The 17708-nt window shown below is 39.8% G+C and overlaps 1 protein-coding gene across 1 annotated transcript; it reads left to right on the top strand.

Moving 5' to 3' along the window:
- The first annotated feature begins 3367 nt into the window (after positions 1–3367).
- On the top strand, positions 3368–14658 carry LOC130570642 (endoplasmic reticulum metallopeptidase 1). The gene is given in 19 exon segments (XM_057361007.1): positions 3368–3695; positions 4036–4340; positions 4712–4839; positions 5598–5703; positions 5931–6077; positions 6162–6254; positions 6431–6643; positions 8184–8404; positions 9030–9204; positions 10480–10533; positions 10536–10599; positions 10601–10703; positions 10758–10791; positions 10794–10826; positions 10829–10886; positions 11174–11398; positions 11491–11606; positions 12364–12527; positions 12665–14658. Coding segments are annotated over 19 exon segments (2688 nt in total). The 5' UTR covers positions 3368–3423; the 3' UTR covers positions 12842–14658.
- Positions 14659–17708: the final 3050 nt, after the last annotated feature.

Here is a 17708-nt window from a genome sequence, read left to right as displayed (position 1 = left end):
TCTCTCTCTCTCTCTCTCTCTCTCTCTCTCTCTGTCTCTCACTCTCTCTCTCTCTCTCTCTCAAGAAGTTGATGCTCATGATGGTCACGGGTTCAGCTCTCACATTTGAAGCCATTGAAGTGAATGAAGCCCCCCAGAGGACTGACTGTCTGCTGACCAGCTCAACCACAAGATTAACCCAATTCTCTTTGAAATTGTCTAAATTATAAACGTTTTAGTTCATTGAGAATTCTTCTAACCTATGTATGAAAAGGTTAAGCAAACAAGCCTTTGTTGCTGTAATATTGTTTGGACAAATATGAACATACGTCGACGTATTTTCTAGAATTGTTGGTCCCGTTCTTGGCTTTCTTGCTTTAAGTCATGTTGTCACTTAAATAGTCTTAACTCCACCTGTCTTAATTCCATTTGTGTTTACTACCATTATGAGTTTAGACAGATTAAGCAAATCAAAAAGCTCTGTTTACACGGTCCATTCTTAATCAGAGTATTGTCTTAGAGTATTGACAGTACATCACATTCACCACTAGATGGAGACATTTGTTTGGACTTTATCTTAGTCTTCAAAATCTGTTCACTTTCACCTTGTGTGTGTATTATGTTAATATTAGTACTGTTAATTGTAGTTTTTTTAATAGTATGTAATGTTTTAACGTTTTGTGGACGTTTTTGAAGTGTATATTATTCACATTTTACAGTTATACGTGGTGTCATATACATATAAATGTATTGTATTGTGTTGTCTTGTAGATGATATAATTTGTTTCAATATGAAATGTTGATGATGAGGGAAATAGGCTATTTCGGTCCTGATGATCGTCTGTCATCTGTCTTTTTTATATATCTGTCTGTATCACAATGACACACTGCAGATTTAAGAATAGAAATAAATCAACAATAGAGTTTGTGAATATGTCTGTATCATATGAGCTGAACATTGATGCTGAAGTATTTATGCTGACTCATGTTATCTCCATAGATCCAGTGGATAGTGAGTATTTCTCTCTAATCTTCTGTGGTGTCTGACAATTCAGATATGATCTGTCATCTGACACAACATGCACATTAACTGTCTGCTCTTACACACATGAAATATAACATTGTTTATTTACCACTCAGACAAACCTCTAACACAAGTTAAACAGCAGCAGGTAAAGTGCTGAATTGAATTGTAGCCTTTATATTTACACCATGCAATTTGAGAAGAATGCTTACAAAAAAGGACACATTTTTGTATCAATGTATTAATCTACTACAGTCTGAATTTTAAATGTTTCACACATAAAAACACTAAATTGTAAAAAAAAGGTTTGCTATAATCCATTTATAAACAGATCATAAATTATTTCAAACAAAAGACATTAAAACACATTGAACAACTTATGATATTTAGGTCCGCAACAAATTCCTGTAGTCAAATACAAAACCCTTGTTGATGCCAAGTCTTAACCAATCAGAAGCAGGACCATCAGCAAAGAATTATGCTCTTTTTTTATCATTGTCAATCAACAATGTTTGTTCTTTTTCTTTCCTCATTGATTGATTGCTGCTCTTCTGAAACCTCGTTTTGACATACATGATTATTATAAGTTACCTTTTATGTCGGTTATGGGTTTTAGAATATCTAACCAATAAAAAGTATTAACAATTGCTTGTCAACTTTGACAACACAGTATTTAATCATTGAAAACGTACAGTGTTTATTCCATTTTCTGAAAGGACAGCGACGTTTTGTTAGTGTTTGTGTGTTGATTGTGTTGAGTAACACTACATAGTGGGCTATGGCACATTTTAGCAAGTGCGGTGTATTCTTGTCATAGTTTTTGTTTCTTTGTTTTTGCCAAGAAATGTTTTAATGATGTGGTTAGGCAGGTTTGATCCTGTATTCTCTGCTGAGCAATGCACTCCAGGAAGGTGTCTGAACTGTGAAAACCCTCTGTTTTTCTTCAAGTCTATAATTTCGTTCTCGAATTTGAAAGTAAAAACATGTCATTCATTTAACATTTCCTTGTGTTGTGCAACATTTTAGTCTCACACATACTGATAAAAAAGGTGAACCTTCATATGCCAAATAAATACAAAAAGTGGCAGTAACACACAATAAAGGATAAACACAATAACTGGCAAAGAGAGGTCATTATTTTAGTTTAAAATTCAAACTTCATATTTAGTTCTTTTTTTAATTTTTTTTTTAAGATATCATTCTGTCAGTCACTTTATATCAAGCAATCAAACAAGTATGCATGCATTATATCCCATTCTAACCAGTTCAGCAGATTTATATAAAAAAGAATGATGCCCTAATCCTTTAAAACTGAAATGATCAAAGTATTGGGATGCCTTTTCTTGTGAACAGATGTCTGCGAGCACAAATCTTACACACGACAGCAAATAATGATATTCTACAAGTGTGTCCTTCCTTTTTATATCAACAGTTTGGGCAGCGCGCTTTTCTATACCGACATGTCACATCACATGACCCTGTGCCCAAAGCAATATTCAAAAAGAAATGACCAATTCAGTCTAGTGTGGAAGAGCATAAGCTGAACAACTCTGGTGTGACTCATCAGCCGACAACAACCAACTGTACACAGGGCTGCAGTCATGTGCTTACAAAACTGTTGCACTTGCAACAAACCATTTTGTTTCCATCTCTGTTGCAACAGGCAATGGAGGAAAGTATCCACACATACATGCATGTGGCAGAGGCTTTCATTGCATTATACTATACGTTTCTATCAGAGTATGTGCAATCCCTGGGATCAAACCCATGACCTTGGCGTTGCTAACGCATGTGGAAATACGGAGCCACACAGCGCAGGAAAGTTTTTTTTAGACAGAGACCGGAAGTAGGGGGAAACTTTTTCCGGCCCTACCGCTGTAGCCATTCAATCATTCATTCAGCTTGTTTTCTCACAGGCGTTCATTTTATTTACCAAAAACAAAAGTAGCATATAATTGTCCGATTTATTCATGGTTTACTGGGAGATGTAAAAATAGGGAAAACATTTGTTTTTTGAGCGATTTATTTATTATCAAGGTGACGGTCTGATACATGTTAGACAAATCAGCATAAAGGGAGCGCTACATGTCTAACTTCTGGTCTCCGCAACTGTTCTGTGTAGTGAATGGAGCTAGAGCATTGACCGGACAAGCGTTTACCCTACTTCCGGTTTGTACACGTCACGCTGTGAAATAGGTCTATTCAAAAAATATATAATATTATGTGTAGTGTCTATTGGTACACAGCAGTTGCCGTAATACACTCATTTAATGGACGCCAACAGCGTGTTTCTGTTTATTACTGGGCGGGGTCTCTATCAGAGCAGGAGTGGTTTGCGCCTGACTCCTCCCATCACTGCGGCGCGTCTGTGTGAAGTTTGTCCTTCCGCGGTTCTCGTCACACTGACAGCAGCAGTAAACATGGAGAGAGCCTGCACTGTCCGCAGAACCAAAGCTTTTCAAAACCACCAGAACCCGCAGGACGGGCCGAGCGGACTCAACGGACTCAACGGACTCGAGCCCACGGGACGGAAGCGCAAGCAGAAGCCGGAAGTGAGCGCGCAGCTGCTGTCAGAGGTCACGGGCGGGCTGCTCGTGCTCGGGTTCGTGTGTTTGCTGTGGGTTCTGGTTGTGCTCTCGCTACAGCAGCTCGTCATCAGATCCAGCGGAGAATTTAACGCCATCCGGGCCAGGTGACACTCGACACTGTAGTAAAAACATAGTGAACGGAAGAAACACACCATACATGATCCGTGCTCTTATATATTCATGCCATAGAGGTGCATAGAACACTAATGTCTGCCTGTTTGTTTTTATAAGACAGAATATTTGAACAGACTCACATGAAAAGGACTGTAGTAAAATAGTTTTTCAACATTACTGTAGTAACTATTAAGTATACTGCGGTATTTACTACACTTTTTTACTACAGTTTACCATTGTAAATGTAAAATACTTCAGTATTTACTAGTTTCTCAATTCACTATAGTTAATATTACAGTGTGTGTGTGTGTGTGTGTGTGTGTGTGACAGGAAGCATCTGGATGAGATGACGAGTGTTGGTCCGCGCACCGTCGGCAGTGATGAGAATGAAGTGATGACAGTGAATTATCTTCTGGATCAGATAGAAGAGATCCGCGTGGAGAGCGTGTCTGGACCTCACAGCATCACCGTAGACGTCCAGAGACCCACCGGATCATTCACCATTGATTTTCTGGGAGGATTCACCAGTTATTACGACCGCGTGACAAACATCGCTGTCAAACTGGAGCCAAAGACCAGCGCACAACACTTCATGCTTGCAAACTGCCACTTTGACTCTGTGGCCAACAGTCCTGGTACACAACAACAACAACAACAACAACATCACACATTTACATTGATGCATTTGGCAGAAGCTTTTATCCAAAGCCACTTACATTGCATTATACTACTGTACATTTGTTTCTGACTATGTGCAATCCTCTGGGATCCGACCCATGACCTTGGCGTTGCTAGCGCGCCACGCTCTATCCTCTGAGACACAGGAAAGCTCACATGATACACGTGTGTGTTCATTGTTCAACTTTCACTCTGTTACATGATCTGTGTTTGTGTTTGTTGCTAAGAGTGAGGGTTGTATTTGTTTGTTGTCATTGTGTTTTGGTTTGATGTGTGTTTGTATCAGATCCGGTTTATAAGTGTGTGTGTGTGTGTGTGTGTGTTTCAGGTGCCAGTGATGACGCTGTGAGTTGTTCTGTGATGTTGGAGGTTTTACACTCTCTGGTGAATCTCTCGACGCCTCTCAAACACGGCGTCATCTTCCTGTTTAATGGAGCTGAAGAAAACGTCCTACAGGTGTGACATCACAGCACACATGTGACCTCTGACCTCTTTAGATGTATTTGTTTGATGTGGCATTCAAAGGGACAGTTCACCCAAAATGAAATTGTCATTTATTCTCTCTCATGTGTTTGTAAACCTGCATGTGAGTGTTTCTTCAGTGGAACACAAAAGAAGATATTTTGAGAAACGTCTCTGTGGTTTTGTGTTCATGTAATGGAAGTCAATGGAGTACAATGTTGTTTGATTATCAACATTCTTCCAAATATCTTCTGTTGTGTTCTGAAGAAGAAAGAAACTCATACAGGTTTGGAATGAATTCTTATTTTTGGCTGAATATCCCTTTAACACTTTGCAATGATCACTGGCTTTGAATTGGGTGTGTTTCTATTATACTCATTGCTCAATAATGTTTCCATTAGTTTCGTTTTACTATCTATCTTTTTCACACTGTACTGTACTTTGGTGTACTCTGTTTTATTAGTACACTCAGGAGTAATAATGAGAGATTAACAGGTGCTGGTACTGCACACACGCACACACACGCACGCACGCACGCACACACACACACACGCGCGCACACACACGCGCATACAAACCTACACGCGCACACACACACACTCACACGCGCACACACAGGCACGCACGCACACACACACACACGCACACACACAGCATCCAGACCTGCAACACCTGCTGATAGTGTGTAAATAAATGAAATGTACTGATCATAAAGGCTTCAGCTGCTGTAAACATCTCTCTCTCTCTCTCAGGCGAGTCATGGGTTTATTACCCAGCATGCCTGGGCTAAGCAGGTTCGAGCATTTGTGAATCTGGAGGCTGCCGGTGTGGGGGGGAAAGAGGTGGTGTTTCAGACAGGTAAACACAGTGCGTGTGTGTGTGACTCGTGTCACCCTGGGGACCAAAATTGAGGTCCCCATGGGCAAAAAAGCTTATAAATTGTATTTTTTTAAATCTAAAAATGCAAAAAGTTTTCTGTGATCTTTAGGTTTAAGTTTGTACAGTTTAAAATCATTACGCATGTGGACTGTCCCCTCAGAGATAATAACCGCGTGTGTTTGTTATTTAACTGTTATATGTGTCAGGTCCAGAGAACCCGTGGTTGGTGCAGGCGTATGTCCGTGCCGCCGTTCATCCGTTCGCCTCAGTCGTGGGTCAGGAGGTGTTTCAGAGCGGTGTCATCCCCTCAGACACAGACTTCAGAATCTACAGAGATTTTGGGAATATTCCCGGTATGTGTTTTAATGAATCATGAATGACACTTTATGAAATACTTGTGTAAATATGATCACTTTGAGTTCATGTTTGCTCTGCAGGAATTGATCTGGCTTTCATAGAAAACGGTTTCATCTATCACACAAAGTACGACACTGCAGATCGCATCCACACAGACTCCATCCAGAGAGCAGGTGAGAACTAACCATCAACCTCAGATGTCACGTGACTTTACTATTAGATCGGACGTATGATTTTTATCTGTCCATCTGATGATCAACAAGCAAAATGTTGAATGATAATGTTATGCTACATAGTTCTATGTAATGTTTCATTCGTTTGCGCTGACTCTGTTGATGTCGGTGAGCAGGTGACAACATCCTGGCGCTTCTCAAGCATCTGGTGATGTCAGAGGAACTGGGCGACTCTTCTGAATATCGTCATGGAAACATGGTTTTCTTTGATCTGTTGGGTGTGCTGGTGGTGGCGTATCCCGCTCGAGTCGGCACCATCATAAACTACATGGTTGCCGTGGCGACCTTCATCTATCTGGGCAAGAAATGCATGCTGCCTAAAAATGTGGGTATGTGCATCTGTTTATACAAATCAAAAAAGTTATTCAACATTCATAAAAGCCTTAGTATACTATAGTGATGTCTACACTTTGTTCATGTACACTACAGTATTCTGGAGTATTATGTGTAGGGAATTGATCAATCTTGGTATATGCTGTAGTGTATTTGAATATTTACTGTCGTACAGCTAAAAAACATTATAGGTTAATTGTAGTTCATTTACTACAGTACAGTACAGAATAGCACATTTTCAAGTGGAATAATACATTTCATAATAATGCCTTTACTGTTGTTATTTATGATGATATAATCTGCATGTTTTTCATCTTTTCTGACTTAAAGGGACAGTTCACCCAAAAATGAAAATGATTCGCCCTCATGTAATTTCGTACCTCTATAAATGACTTTTTTCTGATGAACACGGAGAAAGATATTTGGAAGAATGCTGTCAGTTCCAGGACATCATTGCGTATTACACGGTAGTTAAATGTTCCCCAGAACCGTTTGTTTTCCTAAATTCTTGAAAAGCTCTCATTTCGTGTTTGACAGAACCCCCAAAAATACATTGCTGTTTTCCTACTGTGGTAGTGGATGATGTCCCACAACTGAAAATTGCTCACATTCTTTCAAATATCTTCTTCTGTGTTCATCGGGGGGAAAAGACATTTATACAGGTTTGAAACACTCTGAGGGTGAATAAATTATTTATTCTATTAATATATTATTATTATTATTACGAAGATTATTAATGATAATCTTAAACTATAATTTATTTTATTAGTAAGTTTATTTATTTTATTTAGCCTTGTTGTGCAAGTTCTCTGGAGCTTGTGCAGAGGCAGCAGCTTTTGCCAGAGGGGAACTGGAATCCCCTGGTTGGCCTGGGTTCTCCTGAGGTTTTTTTCTCGATTAGAGTTTTGGGTTCCTCGCCACCGTTTGCATACTGTTTTTGCACTATCTGCCTCACCGGGGGGGCTGCTTTAGAATTTTAAAGTTTTACATAATTAATATTGCATATAGGAATTTATTATCTGTTATATTTGACCTGTGCTTCTCTCTCCTTTATCCTAAATGTGTGCTCTCACTGAGCGTGTGTGTGTGTGTGTGTGTGTGTGTGTGTGTGTGTGTGTGCGTGCGTGTCTGTGTGTGTGTACGTACTTGTCTGTGTACGTGTGTGTGTGTGCGTGCGCATCCGTGTGTGTGTGTGTCTCTGTGTCTGTGTGTGTTGGTGCGTGTGCGTGTTGTGTGTGTGGAGTGTTTTGTGTGTGGGTGTGTCTGTCTTCTGTGTTTTCAACCTTTTCTTGTTTTTGCAGGTACAACTTTGATTGTTTTGCTTGTAGTCAATGTGTCTCATGTACAGCTGCTTTGTAACAATGAAAATTGTAAAAGCGCTATATAAATAAAGTTGAGTTGAGTTAAATGACGACAGAATTTTCATATTTGAGTGAACTGTCCCTTTAAGAAGACATTTAGCCTTCATAATGATTTTTGTTATTTTTCATTTTCTAGGGATTTAAAGAAACATGTGCGTGAATGTTTTGTGTTCAGGTGGTCGGTACGTTCGTGATCTGGTGTACGGCTCGTGTGTGGCTCTCTTGAGCTGGTTCGTCACTCTGTTGACGGTTCTGATCGTGTCTCTGTTGATCACTCTGATGGGCCGCTCCATGTTCTGGTACAGTCATTTCTACACCGCCGTCTGTCTGTACGGATCTGCTGCCGTGGGAAAGATCGTTCTCATTCACGCGCTGGCTAAGAACCTTTATTACGGGGTGAGTGTGCTGACAAAACCCCACACGCACCAGACGCTGACGCTGAGCACGAGATCAGCGATCACGAGAGATGAGCGTTCATACATCACACTGGATGAATCAATCAAGATCACCTGACAGTCTCATTTGTTTCATGAGCGTTTGTGGTCGTGTTGCTTAGAAACGTCACACAGGAAGATGTCAGGTTTATGTGTGTTTGTGATGGCAATGTGACGCTCGGCTGCGTTCAGTGAATGTTGATGATGTCACATGACTCCTGAATCATTCATGAGATGTCACGTCTCACTGCTTTACTGAAGTGTAAAATAATGTTTGAAGCTGTTGTGTACTGTAGATAAACACACTTTCTCTGTTCTATATTCTATTAGAGTTAAACTCCTGATGAACTTGATTACTGTATAAGAATTCATCTGATGAGTCAAGGGTTAATGTGTGTGTGTGTGTGTGTGTGTATTGTTGTGTTGATGTTTGCTGATGTCGTTACACAGTAACGTTCAGATTAGTCATGAGGAATATATGAATATAATGTTCAGGACACATTGAGGTCACACAGCTTTAACACTGAATCACAAGAATCATTGTTCTTGATTGTTCTTAAAGCATGTGTGTTTTCTCTGTCTGTCAGGGCGTTCGGCATCTGGAGTTGGGCGAGCTCTTCTTTGATGTCAGTCTGTTGTTGTGGTGTTGTGCGCTTGTCTTCCTTACTCAACACAATCTGTGTTCAGCGTATGTGCCCCTGATGATGGTGGTGTTCCCTCTCACCAGCAAAATACTGCTGACCAATCACTTCAAACAGAGAGGTGAGAACAACTCACTGAATCACTGAATCACTTCAGACAGAGAGGTGAGAGCGGCTCACTGAATCACTGAATCACTTTCGACAGAGAGGATGAGAAACAACTCACGAATCACTGAATCACTTCAAACAAGAGAGGTGAGAAAACTCACTGAATCACTGAATCACTTCAGACAGAAGAGGTGATGAGCGGCCTCACTGAATCACTTCAGACAGAGAGGTGAGACCGTCGAACATTCACAAGTGAACGTCACTATCATGAATATCAGACGAGGTGAGAAGCGAGCTCACTGAATACTTCAGACAGAGAGGTGAGAGCGACTCACTGGATCACTTCAGTAGAGAGGTGAGAGCGATCCTGGAAACACTTGAGTACAGAGAGGTGGAGCGACTCAGACTGAGTAGTAGCACATGATACTGAGTAAGAGTGACGACTCATGACATGACCATGAGGGGTGAGAGCGGCTCACTGAATCACTTGGGATCAGAGAGGTGAGAGCGAACTCACTGAATCACTGAATCACTTCAGACAGAGAGGTGAGAGCGGCTCACTGAATCACTTGAGTCAGAGAGGTGAGAGAAGCGACTCACTGAATCACTTCAGACAGAGGTGAAGAGGACTCACTGAATCACTGCGATCACTTCAGACAGAGAGGTGAGAGCGCCTCCTGAATCACTGAGTCAGAGAGGTGAGAGCGACTCACTGAATCACTTAGACAGAGAGGTGAGAGCGACTCGCACTGAATCACTCGAAATCACTTCAGAACAGAGAGGTGAGAAGCAACTCACTAGCCTAAATACGTAGTCAGAGAGGTGAGAGGACTCACTGAATCACTGAATCACTTCAGACAGAGAGGTGAGAGCGACTCACTGAATCACTGAATCAGCTCAGAAGTAGACGGTGAGAGCGACTACTGATCACTTGAGTCAGAGAGGTGAGAGCTGACTCACTGTAATCACTGAATCACGTTTAGGACAGAAGGTGAGAGCGACTCCTAATCACTGAATCACTTCAGACAGAGAGGTGAGAGCGACTCACTGAATCACTGAATCACTTCAGCAGAGAGGTGAGAGCGACTCACTGAATCACTGAATCACTTCAGACAGAGAGTGAAAGCGACTCACTGAACACTTGAGTCAAGAGGTGAGAGCGACTCGACTAGAATCACTGAATCACTGTGTCAGAAGAGGTGGAGCGACTCACTGAATCCTGAATCACTTCAGACAGAGAGGTGAGAGCGACTCACTGAATCACTGAATGTGCTCTGTTTATGTTCAGGGGCGTCTCTTCAGTACTCACTTCTGATGTGATGTCTCGCTGTGCCGTACGTTCACTCATGTTCTTAATCTGGGTCGTCTTTGAGATCTTCACAACCCATTCTGGGCCGCGCGGAACAGAAACCCTCCCGATGTCGTCCTGCCTCCCTTGTTACCCTGGCAACGGTTATTCTCTTTCATATTTTGTGAGTGACCTATATCATGAATATTGTGACTGTCATGTCTGTATGTTGCGTGTTTCTTCTGTCTGTTCTACAGATGCATCATCTATCTGTGCAGCACACCAGGAGGATCTTGACTGGTCTGGGATCAGTGTTGTGCTGATGTTTTCTCTGGTCTCCTGTGGTCTGTTTTCCCCTACTCTGGAGATCAGTCCAGCCCTCGACCCAAACTGTACTTTGTTGCAGGGTACACATCATTAAACGCACAATTCCACTCTGACACATTCCAGTCTGCTGTGTGTTTGTATCTGTGTTGTGATTGGATGAGCTGCTGTGTGTTTGTGTTGTGATTGATGGCTGCTGTGTGTTTGTTTCTATTGGATGAGCTGCTGTGTGTTTGTATCTGTGTTGTGATTGGATGAGCTGCTGTGTGTTTGTTTCTGTGTTGTGATTGGATGAGCTGCTGTGTGTTTGTATCTGTGTTGTGATTGGATGAGCTGCTGTGTGTTTGTATCTGTGTTGTGATTGGATGAGCTGCTGTGTGTTTGTTTGTCAGCACATGATGCGTGTGTTTCACGCTCTGGACGGATCTGTGGAGCGTCAGGATTCTGGTCTGTGGATCAACAGTCTGGATTATACGGGTATGCAGCACATCACAGCACATGCACCGGAGATCAACGACAGCATCCGCACGCGCTGTCAGGACCACCTGCCCTTCTGTGGCTTCCCCTGGTTACTTCCTGTTAAATTCCTCATCAAGTGAGTTTCTCTCGTGAATAACACTCCACAGCTTTCAACACATCATGAACCTGAGTTTCATCCAAACGTCATGTTTCACCTTTGTGTGTTAGGAAGAATTGGTATCTTCCAGCTCCTGAAGTTTCTCCCAGATCTCCGCTGGAGTTTCAGCTGTTGTCCAGAGAGGAGACCACCTGGGGATCTGTTAAAATGACCTTTGAGGCTAAAGGTGAGAGTTGTGGGTGTGGCCAGACACGAGATGAGATTTTTACACTTTTCTAAAAGAAATCCTCAATGATGAAAAGATTATAGTATTTTATTCAACTGAAAATCACAAAATGCAAAATATAAACGTGCTTTTTGAAATCTTGCTTGTAATGTCATTTTACTTTAATTTGAATAAATGAATGTTATAATTGAAAAGCGGCAGGGGGTCTTCAGTACTAATTTCACCAAAATGAAATGTTCCCATATAACTGGCTTAATTAGCTTTGAAGTAACATCATTTGAATAACCGCAAGTCAATGCTGTTTTAGTTAAGTCAGATTAACCGCTCTAGTTTTGTCCTTAAATACGATGTTTATCAAGCTTAATTATTCATCTAATTGGTTTGCTTTGCATTTGTGTAGCATCCATTGAACTTCCTTTAATGAAGAATAACTCTCCCATTAACTTGGTGTTCTGTCTGTACGTATTCTGAGATGTTCAGTGTTTTTTTCTAATGTGTTCTAGACGAGCTGGTATTCAAGAATTTAATCTTTTGTGATAATGAACATGTGCTGTATTGATATTGTGCACAATTATGACAATTCATATTCTTTATTGTTGTTTTGAGAGCTTTGTTCTTTTGCATTTGAAGCCATTTAAAAAACAGATCCCTTTATACATTTGTATCTGTGTAGTATTGTTTGTTTTTGGTTGAACACTGACGTTGTTTTGTAATCTGACCATGTGATCAACCATGTGGTCTGCTGTGTTTACGTCAGGACCGAGTCACATGTCTCTGTACCTGCGGCCGCACGCGGGCACGTCTTTGAGCCGCTGGTCGTTCGGTGACGGGACGCCGCAGTTTGATCTCAATGGAGAATATTTCATCTTTTATTCTCACGGTCTGGACGCACCTGCCTGGAACTTCTGGTTTGAGATTCAGGTGAGCTTTATTTCACAAGAGACACAAAATATAAAAGTGTGTTTATGACGGCATGTATTTCTGACCAATGAAATGATTTGTTGATGCCGGTGAGAATCGTGAGCGGTGTTTTTCATTGTTATGTGTTTGTGTTTCAGCCGCACGAGCCCTCAGAAGTGTTCACTGATGAGGGAATGATCTCTCTCGCTCTCTCGGCTCATTATTTCTCAGGTTCAGATCGGAGCTCAGAGCAGCTGGAGTCTTTGCTGAAGAAGTTTCCAGACTGGGCTTTCGCGTCCTCATGGGTCAGCACATATCACATGTACAGATACTGACACGCGCACGCGCACACGCACACACACATCACACATGTTCACTGGAGTACAATACCACGGTACAAACGTCATTTCACACATTCCACTGACAGTGTTTGTTCTTGGTTTTTTATCTTCAAGAATCCTTGTTTTTATAAATCAGCTGTTTGATTTTTGCTTTGCATTGTGACATGATTCTCACGACAGTTAAACACATTATTTACTGCTTTTGAGCTGTCATTCTTATTGTGTATTACTCTAACAGTAAACAGTTTTTAAATGACTGTACTAGACTGAATATATATACGGTGTAATACAATTAGTTTGAGTTATTTGATTTGGCATCCGAACATTGGATGAATATCATCACTGCTTTTTCACATCATTGTAATAAACATACGAGAGTTTAACTGTCATGAAAATGTCACAATGCAAAAACAATGTTTTTTATTCATTCTTTTTTAACTTCAGTTGATTTTGGGGTTAAATATGAACTGGACATGTTGACAGATTTCATGAGTAAGTGTGTAGTTTGTGTGTGTGTCAGGAGTGAGTTTGGTCTTGTAGATTCACACGTGAAACAGGACTGACAGTTTTTGACTCTTTAGGTGTTTCAGCAGTTTGACGCAGAACACTGATGAGACATTTCAGTTTCGTAGTATTTAATCATATGTTTTGATGATGAATGTGATGTAAATGTTTCTCTGATGTCTGTATGTGTCAATCAAACTGGCGCTTCCGACAGAAACTCGGACACCTCAGACATGCAAACTCCACTCGTAGTCTTCATTTCATTTCATGTCGTGGACTCAAACGAATAATGAAGAAATCTGTTCTGTTGTACTCGCTGGAGTAACCATGGCAACACAGGATTTTAACTCCTGAAAATAATCGTTGAATGGTTGTTTTTTTACATTTCAGTTTTACAGTGACCGTGCTAGCCAAAGATTCCACATACCATGGTACTTTTTTGACCGCTGTAACACACAGTTGTGAGCGGTGTGAAGGTCTTGATTTTTATCTCTGCGTCTGATCAGGTCTGTTCTGATTCACAAGATCAAGTTCTGATGAAATGAACCAAATCAAAGTGTATGATTCACATTCATCTCTTCTGCTGACGCTTGCTTTTATTTTCTAATGGTTGAATTATTTCAGTTTAATGAAGTCGATTTGATTGTGTTTGTATTTTATTCTACAGCAAATGAAACACTGGATGATTAATGTGAATGCAGACGATGGAAACCTCTTGAATCTTTATGACTGTTTTAATCTATTTAATGTAAAGTGTCAGTAATGCAGGTGGTGATGGTCTGACGTGACATGTCATGTGTTAAGAATGAATGAATGAAAACTTCTGTTATTACTGATAAAATCACTTTCTCAATCACCAGCTGCTTTAAAGTTCATAAGAGTTCGGAACTTGGTTCTATTGCAGCATGTTTGTGTTGTGATTTGACCTCATGATATTATGGGATGTCATCACTAAGGTCTTACTGGTATCCAGGACATTTATACACAGGTTTCTCTGCGTGTGTAACTTGAACAACAACAACAAATAAAACTGATAAACGATTGCACAATACTGTAATATCATCAACGTCTCTTCACACAAATGTTTCTTTCTATGTCTTGTTTTATTTAAAAAAATGATCTTGAATATTTTTAACAGTAAACATCATTTGATTTGATGTTATTGTGATTCATTCAGCACTGATGTGTATTACAGTGTCTTTAATGTTTGTTCGCTCGTCTTTTTTCTCGCCGTTCTCACTGCACTAAATTGTTCTTCCAAGACAATAAATCACGTTTTTTGTTTCACGCCTCTGAGTTTTATTCTGAAGTGCTGGACACCAGTCTGTAGAGAAATATAAATGAATGAACGCTGAACTGAATGAACGTGAGTGGATAGTGACAGAAGAGCAGCCATCTAGTGTAGCATCTCAGTGGCGTTTGAAAAGTTTCCCAGCATGCACCTTATGAAGGCCGAAAGAATGATGTTGACATTCTGCTCGGACGCTAAAGTGAAAGATTTTCCATAGTGAAAACTAGTCGTTATAAAACTTTTAATGTCTGAATATAAATGACTTGGAAAATGGTTATATTATGCAGGGTCCTTTAAAAATAAGTGAAGTTAAAGTGAAAGGTTCTATAAATGCTTAAAGCAGAAATATAGTTTATTTATTATAACTTGGTTAGTCTACTTTCTAAGACTTGAAGGAATTAAAAAACTTTCTAAAGGTTTAAACCATAAAGCATTTTTTCATTAAGGAGATTATACGAAAGTAAACTATGACCACGTGTCACATCTAGATTCAGTTCAGGCTAATATGGGTTTTAATTAGTAAGATTATGGATGAAAAATGCTTAAATGAATTTATTTTACAAAAATAAAGCTTTTTGTACATTTTCATTCTAAAGACTTTAGAGCACAACAAAAACCTGTGGAATTATTTGTACAGTAATTTCTTCATTTTACTTTCATGTGATTTAAAAACAATGAACATATTTACATCTTAAAAAGTTTTGGTCAACAAATGAAGTTTAAAACGTCTGCCCGTGTGAATGACCTTTACCTTTGATGATTGCTGTTTCTCATTACAGCATCACGTACGCCCTTGTCTTCCATATACGATATAAATCAAAGGTTTAGTCGGCCTTGAGTGATTTTATACATTACTGTTCATATGTATATGATCACTGAAATGTTTCATATGATCTTTAAAAATAATTTTAAACACATTAAAAATATATAATTGTGCAAAATATTGGTTTCTTTTTAAAAGTTGTAGTACTACAAATACATTTAACATATGAAAGCATATTCTGATAAACTGCAAAGTTCTATCAGATCTATGAACATTCTAGTATTTCTATAGTGTATAAAACTATACACACTACTCGCAAACTGTAAAGTGCACTAGTATTTGCACAATATCAGCTGTTCTGTAAAGTTGCTTTGCAATAATGTGCATCTGTAAAAGTGCTCCACAAATAAAATAAAACTGAATACTATTCTATTGAATTATGCATGCTATTATAATCAAACTGGAAACAAAGAGCAGAAATGATGTTTAAAAAATAATTTATTGTTCTTTTATGTACAGGAAAATATAGAAAATGAGTAGAAACGGTATATAGTACAGCAAACTCTCTGTACACGGCGTTGAGAAGAAACTCCAGAGCCACAAAATGATGGCAGGAGATTTAAAACTGTACAGATGAAGAAAAATTCAACATCACAGTCACTTCAACCGAACATTTGACTTAAGAAGAAAATGAAAGATATACTGTATAGAGTATAAAACACATTTAATATCAAACTAAAGAATAATGTCACTGCTTTATCGTGACGTCTGAAGTACAGTCGCAAATAAATGAGACGAGAGGAATTATAAGAGATTTTGTACCATGCTGCGTCAACGCTAAAACACACACGCGCACACACACTAACACACACTCTGTCTGAGGGTCTGTTGTGTTGTGCAGGACTTTGGTTTGTATGAACCCTGCGTGTGCTTTGTGTTCCTCATATGAGCAGCAGAGAAACACAAACTTTGATCTCAATGTCTCGAACACACCAATACTGAAACAGAAGGAAAGATCTGGTCTGGTCTGATGGTTTTCAAAGACACCAAACCAATGAAGATGTTTCTTGATCTCAGCTGGTTTGTGTGAATTGTTTCAGGGGAAATAAAACATTCAGATAAAAGACGCATTTCATTAAAGCTGCTGCTGAATACTCCGAGATGACTGCAGAACAATCATCATCATCCTCATTCAGAGTCTATAATAATACATACATGTGTGTGTGCGTTACATGATTTGGTCCGTGTGAAGTTCATGAAGAAGATCTGCTGATGTGAGAAACACTGAATGATAATACTGACCGTGAGCACATCACACATCACCACTCATGAACGTCTGAAAACAGCGTCCAGCTGATGATCAGAGAAATACACCAGAATGCCAATAACAGCCAGACAAAACTCCACGTGTGAAGAGAAATCAATTGATCGTTACTGCCTGAAAGCGGTTTATTTAGCATCTATCTGTGTTTGTGCGGGTGGATTTTCACATATCTCACTCGTTTAGAAGTAAGATTGAGATCCATCGGTGAAAACCACCACACTAGCATTCATATGACTATATCACTATTAATCGCCATATGACGGAGTATTCGCACCCACGCTTCGTTTCAATGTCTGTCAGATGAAAGAGACTGAAAATGCCAAACTGATGCAGCTGGAAGAGAATAAACCTGATTCAGATTCAATCGTGTTCACACTTCATATGAAACCGGATTGGGCCGTTCGTGATCTCTCCGTTCATCTGTTCATAAAAACATCTCGCAAAAATACATCAGTCAAACATGAAGACGAGATGAATACACAGATTAAACCTCATCGTGTTTGTTTTGTGTCCAGTATCAGAATAAAACATCAGGTTATGACGGCAATTTACATTAAAACTTGAAGCCGTAATTCAAGAACAACACCTGAAGAAAGAGTCCAACAGAAAAGAATAAAACTAAACAACATGATAATAAATAACTCGCTCTGTTTAGCTGTGAACACACGACATAAAGCGCAGCTGTGGGTTTGGTGCAAAGCTGTTGTGTGCAGATGATGATTCAGAGTTCTGAGGTTCAGGGGTGTGCGTGTGTGTGTGTGTACTTCATGTTACTCTCATGTAGAAGTGAAGAAAAGAAACACAAATGCATGTGACCACAGAATGAACAAAACAAAACACAACACACACACACACATCACTGCAGTCTGGATGGAAAGTAAGACACACACACACACACACAATTGTAACATAGGTCATAGAGCAGCAGAAATTCACATGTGAGCACCCGCACGCACGCACGCACACACACACACACACA

The sequence above is a fragment of the Triplophysa rosa genome, linkage group LG19, assembly GCF_024868665.1.
Source record: "Triplophysa rosa linkage group LG19, Trosa_1v2, whole genome shotgun sequence".
Lineage (NCBI taxonomy): Eukaryota > Metazoa > Chordata > Actinopteri > Cypriniformes > Nemacheilidae > Triplophysa > Triplophysa rosa.
The sequence above is the reverse complement of the archived record's forward strand: the minus strand, read 5'-3'. Positions and strand labels throughout refer to the sequence as shown.